The 8,431-nt window shown below is 47.5% G+C and overlaps 1 protein-coding gene across 2 annotated transcripts in view; it reads right to left on the minus strand.

The window, feature by feature from the left end:
* Sgsm1 (small G protein signaling modulator 1) overlaps positions 1 to 8,431 on the minus strand; it is a 72,441-nt gene that overhangs the window by 19,763 nt on the left and 44,247 nt on the right. For both annotated transcript variants that reach the window (XM_005344240.3, XM_005344241.3), the window contains 3 exons: positions 7,314 to 7,496; positions 6,565 to 6,633; positions 4,368 to 4,955 (listed from right to left, as the gene is read on the minus strand). In XM_005344240.3, the coding sequence (XP_005344297.1) occupies positions 4,368 to 4,955; positions 6,565 to 6,633; positions 7,314 to 7,496 (840 nt within the window). The remainder of the gene's footprint in view (positions 1 to 4,367; positions 4,956 to 6,564; positions 6,634 to 7,313; positions 7,497 to 8,431) is intronic.

The raw sequence follows: 8,431 nt of genomic DNA on the forward strand, positions 1-8,431 counted from the left end.
TGATGATGATGATGTGATGATGTGATGATGATGATGTGATGATGATGATGTGTTGGTGATGATGATAATGATGTGATGATGTGAAGGTGATGATGATGTGATGATGTGAAGGTGATGATGATGTGATGACGTGATGGTGATGGTGATGATGTGATGTGAGCTCTTGGTGTGGAATTTGCAGAATTTACTGGCTGAGGTATGATCTCAGCCCCTAAAAGAAAATATTTGGAAAAGGAGAAAACCCCTCTTTAAATGCATGATTGTTAGACAGGCTTCCTGACATCAAGGATAGACTTGGAAGGAGTGCAGCAGAGTCTTCGAAGGGCAGGTACTCCTCTCCTTGGGATGGGGTTACAGAGGATAAACTCAGTTGCAGTTGAAATACAGTAAAAGTTAAAAACTGTGTGGCCCATACCTAACCTATGAGCGTCCAGCTGATGACAGAGTATGCCAGAGAGCCAGAGGGTCCCTTGAGCTTGTGTGGCCAGGGGAGCTGTAGCCACTGCCCCACCCTGCGGGGAGAAATCATACTGCATACACTAGTGCAGGGAAAGATCTAAATGCCAACTTAAAGTCTGCTTCAGACAGAATACATTCCTCACCACTGTGAAGTTGAAAACCATAAATGGAACCATCACACACCAGGGACCATCTGTTGTGTGGATAAGGCTCTTGTACACTGTAAAGATCTGTCACTCATATTGGTTTAATAAAATGCTGACTGGCCAGTAGTCAGGCAGGAAGTATAGGTGGAGCAACCAGACTAGGAGAATTCTGGGAAGAGGAAAGGCAGAGGTACAGTTGCCAGTCAGACACAGAGGATGCAAGATGAGAATGCCTCATTGAGAAAAGGCACCAAGCTATGTGACTAAATATAGATAAAAATTATGGGTTACTTTAAGTTGTAAGAGCTAGTTAGTAACAAGCCCAAGCTAATAGGACAAACAGTTTATAAATCTGTGTGTTTCTTTGGGACAGAAGGGCTACAGGACCAGGTGGGACAAAACCTTCTGTCTATTAATGGTACCCATACGTTTGGCAAGAATTTTCACATAAAACCTGAGAAAGCGGGGCTGGAGAAATGGCTTAGAGGTTAAGAGCACTGCCTGCTCTTCCAAAGGCCCTGAGTTCAATTCCTGGCAACCACATGGTGGCTCACAACCATCTGTAACGGGGTCTGGTGCCCTCTTCTGCCCTGCAGGCATATGCACAGACAGAATATTGTATACAAAATAAATAAATAAATATTAAAAAAAAACCTGAGAAAGCTTTTTAAAAAAGGATTCTAGATAGACAAGAACAGAGTTAAGTGTTGTTTCTAGGTAACCATCTTTTCTCCAATAGGCTCTGTTTGCTGGTGGCAAGCAGAGGTGCAGCTCCTTTAGGAGAGGCTTCCTGACTAAGCATTAGCAGCAAACACCTCACAACTCTTTCAAGAGGCTCTGCCATCAAACATTTAAGTGGTGTTTATGAGCAGTTGGCATCAGGCTTCTTGGTGATGGTATAGACCTAGAAACTCCACAGAATCATGACAATAAATCTGGCTCCTGCAGTATGTCTGCCATGAAACTAGACTCTCAAAAAGCTAAAAAATGGGATGGAACCAGCCACCAAAGTCACAGCTTTAATCCTATCCATATCACTTAGCAGAGTAAAGACTTATGTAGTCAGAAAAAGATAGAGAGATACAGTAAAGACAGATTCAGACAAAATAAAACTCTCTAAACGGGTTTATAGTGCTTTAAAAATATATGTAGATTTGGGAGAGAAAAAAGGATAGAGAAAGTCCTTTCAAAAAAAAGAAATAGGGTAGTTGGGTGTTGTGGACCATGCCTTTAATCCTAGCACTTGGGAGGCAGAGGCAGGCAGATCTCCGTGAGTTTGAGGCCAGCCTAGTCTACAGAGTGAGTTCCAAGACAGTCAAAGATACACATAGAAACTTTGTCTGAAAAAAATTAAAAAATAAAAATAAAAGATATAGAGTAAAAAAAAAAAGGCACATAATGATGGAAAATACACAGAGAATCTAGATACTGTATGTTATTGTGTTGTCTTTGAATTGTTTGACTGTTGAGGAAGGAGCAACAGCTGCTAAAAGACATTTGATTATTAATGCTGCTGAATTAATCCAACCTATATATTTTAAAAATACCTTGACTTCAAATTAAAGTCAAAAGACATGCTACTTTGAAGAAGGGTTCTGCTTTTATTTCCACAAGAAATGAGAGGCTGTGGGTGCATTCTCAGTTAAAAAAAAATCAGGTTTGATCAGGGAAGACCCCCTGAGAAATCTCCAGTGATCATCTGATGATCTACAGATGATCCAATGTTTCAAGCACCTCTGTTGCAGTTTCCTCTGAGTTTTACATCAAGAACAGCCTTGAGACTGCTAGCTGAGATGGCCCAGCCTTACAGAATACTCCAGTCAGGCTTTAATGATTAATCCTAAATTTTCTTTGGGTCCTGTGAGATTATTAGTGCCCCCAATTAGTAGGAAGTATCCTAGAAAACTATGCCCACATTCTCCAAAATGAATTATGAATGTTTATCTTTGTTTAGCATGTTGGTTACAAGTTGTTATGGACAATGGTCAGGAAAAATGCTAAACAAAGGTGATTAGATTCAGGGTCTTGTTTTGAAAAGAAAAAAAAAGAGGAACTGCTGTGGGATAATGCTCTTGTACCCTGTAAAGATTTGTCAAACATATTGTTTTTATAAAATGCTGATTGGCCAGTAATTGGGCAGAAGGTATAGGTGGGGTAACCAGCCCAGGAGGATTCTGGGAAGGGGAAAGACAGAGATGCAGTCACCAGCCAGATGCAGAGAAAGCAAGATGAGAATGCCTTAGTGAGAAAATACCAAGCCACATGGCTAAACATAGACAAGAATTATGACTTAATTTAAGTTGTAAGTGCTAGATAATAATAGGCTTGAGCTAATAGGTCAAACAGTTTATAATTAATATAAGCCTCTACGTGTTTCTTTGGGACTAAACAGCTGTAAAACCAGACAGAAACTTTCATGTATAATCTGTGCAAACATGGCAGCCATGTGGCCCTGCACTCAGTAAAGGGATAGATGTCAGCATGAGGGAAGGGCATCACTCAGGATGAACATGCATGAGGGAATCTTCCTAAGAGATTCTTCAGCAGCTGAGGAGATGGCTCAGTCAGTAAAGGACTTGTCTGGCAAGTATGAGAGCCCATGTTCAGACCTCCAACACCCATGTAGAAAGCCAGGCATGGGGACACATGCTTGCTCTCCCAGAGCTGAGGAAGAGGAGGAGCCAGGAGGGTCCCTGAGGCTTGCTGGCCAGCTCTCCTGGCTGAATTGATGAACTACAGCCCAGGGAGAGACATGCTTAACAAAAAAGAAGGCCCCTGAAGACCTGCTCCTGAGGGTATCCCTGGTGTTCGCACACACCATCACACACATGCCAAGGTCCACAGACCTGATTCCAAAACCACAAAAAAGGAACGTCACAGAATAGGCAGGGTCTCAGCCCTGCAGCCTGTGACATCAGATGGGATGAAGAAGCATATGGAAGTCACTATGGCATGTACTCCAATAAAACATGGTTGTAAACTGAGGAAGTAAGAGCCATAGGAGAGAAGGTACTTTGGGGCCCACCGGCCTGTTTCCACACCAGAGATGTGCGTCTATCCAGAGAAACAGGTGGGACTCATGGCTCAGTACTTCACTTTCTCCCACACTCGTTCTGCTCTGTGACCCCCTGCCATTGCCCATACCGCCCATTCCGATGCTAGGCTCTGCCACACAGTTGGCTTCAGCCAGCAATGCCAGTGCTGTGAGTGAGCCAGACAGAGCAGGGGCTTAAAATATATATGGGCACATCGGGTCTCTCTGCTTAGCATCTGCGTTTGCCATGAGTACTAGCCTATGTTTGCCTAGGTTAGCCCAGGTTAGCCTGCCGGAAGATGAAACACAGACCAACCCCTGACTGCCAATGTCATAATGAGCCTAGATTGGGGCACAGCTTCCCAGCTGGCCCACAGACTCGGAGGCAAATGTAGGGCCCAGTGCTGATTGGCAAAAGTGGCTGGCCTTGGGTAACTGGTTATACAGCATGGATGTGAAAGCTGATGACATGGTGGAGAAAGTGAGTTTGTTTCTGAACTTTGCTTTAGGTTGTTTAACCAAAGTCTGTGAAAGCAGAGGTTAGCCTTAGCTACCAGAGGTCAAGGTCACCTCTGAGGAGGCTCTGGGAGGGGAGAAGGGATGGAGTCAGGTTTCCTGGCTCCTAGCTCAGCAGCCCTTCATGTTACAATGATGAGTCCCTGTGATGGGGGGAATGAAACAAACGGTGCCCAGTCTCACCCTCATCAGGGAAAGACCGGGTGACTTACAGAGTAGGTGACGCCGCTGGAAGACACAGGTGATGCCTCGTTGTTGGCGGAGGAGGTCACAGCCAGAGAAGCCAGGGCAGGGAAGAGGCTCTCCATCTCCGGCTCCTCAGAGAGGTTGTCCTCACTGTCAGCCCGGACGTGCTTGTCCGTCTCGCCGGGCCAGCCCTCCATCATGGCGCCATCCTTCTCAGGCAGGGCCACGTCCAGGCTGCCAGGGATGGACATGAACTCCTCCATGCTCTCGTTGGCAAGGAGGTCACTCTCAAGACTATCTTGCACCGCCAGCTCCTCCCGGGGGGCTTCGTCCCGCGAAGTGGTGGCTTCGCTGCTCTGTCCGTCTTCTACGCTGCTGTCTCCAGGTCGAAACACAGCGGGGAGGCTGCGCTGGGCATCCAAGACACTGTCTTCGGTGCTAAGGCTGGGCTCAGAGTGCTCAGAGAGGCCGGACGAGAAGTTGTGGGACGAAGGGTGCCCAGAGTCTGGGGAGCAAGTGCCATTTGCCAGGTTCCCGTTGGGGACTTTGGGCTGTTTCTCCTCTGACCTGCCTTCTACCTCTGTCTGTTCCACTTCATCCACAGACTCAAATACCTGAGGAACGGGACACACAGATAGGCAGGTCAGGGTGTGCAGGGCAACTCAGTTTAAAGCAGCAACTTAATATCCAACAACAGGGATGTTTCGGGATAGATTTACATGTAGTGGAAAAGCATGCAGTCAGTACAAAGGCAGTATGCTCTTCTTAATGCAAGTCAACAACCCAAGTGCTGAGATTATGTTGGCAATTCAGGAGGTCAATAGGGACATGTAGTTTGGGGAGAAGGTTGCTTTTCACCATACAAATGTCTAATATTGGGTTTATTTGTGGTTCTCTGTGTCCTTCAGATGTAACCCTCAAGGTCACAGAAAACATCAGGTTCCAAAGCCTCACACTGATCTGTGCAGCCACCATCAACCTCAGTTCACTGGGTCTATTTCTGCATTTTTGTGTGCAGTGCTGGGACCTCTTATAGACTAGGTCAGCACACATACACACACATACAAACACACAGATTTTTCTACCCACAAGGTGACATTCTGTGCATGTTTTTATACTTTTCACTAAAAACAGCTATTTTATTTTTTTATTTATGTGTCTGTGTGTATATGCCCACATGAGTGCAGGTGCCCGTGGAGTCCAGAAGAGGGACCAGATTTCCTGGGGCTACACCTCATACAGGTGTGGGGAACTGAACTTGGGTTCTCTGCAAGAGCAGTTCATGCTCTCACCCAGTGAGACATTGCTCCAGACTGCTTTGTGCTTTTCTTTCTGTTTAATGAGGCTCCAGATGGAGTAAGCTTTACTAGTGATGCCAAAAGCTGTTGAACAATACATCTGCTGGCTGGCGTTTACGTGGGATCTTAAGAACCACCAGCTCTTGCTCTACATTAGGCATGTGTGTGTGTAAAGGCATCCAGAAGGTTCTGGAAGGCCACACAGGAGACATGATGATTGTAGTGATGATTGTAGCACTGCCCCAAGGGAGGACAGAGGCGATGGAGACAAAAGCAAAGTGCAGGTGTGAGGTGTGACGTCTTACAGGAGAGAAGGCTTGTGTTCAGCCTCCAAATTCACAGAGGCTGGGTCCGAGATTCAACCAATGTGAGCGAAAATACCCGCAAGCCACTGCACCTGCACAGACCGGGTTCAGGCACCTGTCCTTCCTTCCTAATGACACAGCCCGATGGCTATTTCTATGTCGTTTTACACTGCACTACTCTATGAGTGACCTGAAGGATGCACTGGCCTGTGTACACACTTGTCATTTTACACAAAGAACTTGGATCCTGGCATGCTGATGTCTGCAAAGGCTGCATCCCATCACTGTGGATTCAAGGAGGCTGCAGGCGCTTGTGCGACTTAGAGAGCACACTCCAATACAGCCATAAAAAGCCCCAGACAGACCCAGTGGTGGTGGTGCACTCGGGAGGCAGAGGCAGATAGATCTCTGTGAGTTCAAGGCCAACCTGGTCTACAGAGTGATTTCCAGGTCAGGCTCCAAAGCTACAGAGAAACCCTGTGTGGGGGGGAGCCCAACACACAACATGTCAAGCAGTGAGAGGCTGGTAAATGATGAACATACAATCCCTTCAACCCCAGGAGGAAGGGCGTGGCTGGTGTGGATGGGGGGGCACGAGGGGCAGGGTCTCTGAAAATCACCTGTGTGCTGCTGCTGGAATCGCTCTGCAGTCGGAGGTTCTGGCGGCCTGAGCTGCAGCTCTGGGAGGACTGAGGCGGATAGGAACCAGAGAGACAAAGATGGATGGTCACACAGGTGCTCCATTCCTTCTGGCTGGCACAAGCTCCCTCCCAGAACCTCTGCTCCTGGCTGCTTCCTGGAGCCTCCTTGGAGATGACCTTGGCCTCTGGGTCCCACCTTCCAGCCTCCACATTAGAGCACCCCACCTTTAGCAAACTTGAGAACTTCTGGCTAGGATTTATGTCCTTCCAGAGTAACAGGTGCGGCTCACGGTTCAGTTTTTCTGTCCCACCCTCCCCCCTCCGACCCTAGGCTCTGCCACGCAGTCAGCTTCAGTCAGTCTACTTTGGGTTATTTATCTGAGGACTATGTAAAAGCAGAAGATCTGTCTTAGCTACCAGAACATTCTTGAAAGTCCTTGTACATAGTAGGTGTTCAGAACACATTAGCTGAACATATGGAGGGCAGACGCTACACTGGAATCTGATACTATCTTCTTAGGGCTGTACCCACACCTCCACCATTCCCACTGTATGTGTGCAAGAACTGAGCCCAAAGGGAAGGCACTGGTAAGAGACTCCCTGTGGGCTTTGAACCTATATCTGATTCTGGGGTTTCCCCAATCCCTCCCGCACAAAAGCTAATGGCAAGGCTGCCCCAAGGCTCTGTCCCTCTCACGCTGGCAATCTCTCAGACCAGCTATCCTTACCTCGTTACTGATGGTAGAGTCCCGGTGCAGCATCCGGTGAAGATGGCTGTCCAGGCTAGCCCCTGAAGAGCACTTGGCCAGGGCAGCAGCGTGGGACTCCCGCTCCCTCTGTCTCACGATAGCCTCACAGCCCAGCCACTCCGACATGGTTTGTGCATAGCAGGCATGGATCTGTTCATCCACCTGTTGGCACATGTGCAACTCACGTGAGGTGCTGAGCTCCCTGGACTCTGACATGTCTACATGTGTGTAGTCAGCACCCAACAGATGCGAGCTTCATCCCCACTCTCCTTCTGTCGCTCCTCCTTTTACTAATTCTCCTCTTACACAATCTTACACTCTGCATGATTTCTCTATTTCCTCATTCGTTTATTCATTACTTAATACATTTGCTCATTACTTTCTTTTAATAAGTACCCACAGTGTACTTATTACCAAGTCAGGCATATAGATTACAAGATGAGCAAGATTCTGCTATCTATCCACCCATCCACGTACTCATCCACCCACCCATCCATGCGTCCACCTCATCCACTCCCTCCTGTCCATCCACCCACCCATCCATGCGTCCACCTCATCCATTCCCTCCTGTCCATCCACCCACCCATCCATCAGGTTAGGGCCACTCATAGACAGTCGGTGGCAATAACAGATGGGACGGTCACTGCTGGAGTTTCTCATTTTCAAGACTGAATATGCCTCCATCACATGACCCAGTAATTTTACCACCAGGCAATTCTCTAACACACAAAGCCTGCACTGGAAGTCAGTTGTGAATAGAGATTCATGGCCGTGCCTAGCTACTGATCAGCTGCTTCAGAGTGAAGCCGTGGCATCTGCACACAGTGATGCTCAGCCACGGAAGGAAGAGCATTACGGTTCTGCTGGAGGTCACCATGTGGGAAACTGAGTAAAGGTCATGAGGGTCCCTTGTAGTGCTTGAGGTCCGTAAGACCTCATGATAGGAGGTTGATTTATTTGAAAGTTCCCTTGTATCATGTTTCTACCACACAGCTCTTTCCTGATGTTCCTGCCTCTTCCCTGTCACCAGCAACACTGCAATAGGCAAGCAGGGCTCCACAGTACCCAGATGCACAGTGCCCAACTGTGTGGTACCC

This window comes from Microtus ochrogaster, chromosome 2 (assembly GCF_000317375.1).
Source record: "Microtus ochrogaster isolate Prairie Vole_2 chromosome 2, MicOch1.0, whole genome shotgun sequence".
Lineage (NCBI taxonomy): Eukaryota > Metazoa > Chordata > Mammalia > Rodentia > Cricetidae > Microtus > Microtus ochrogaster.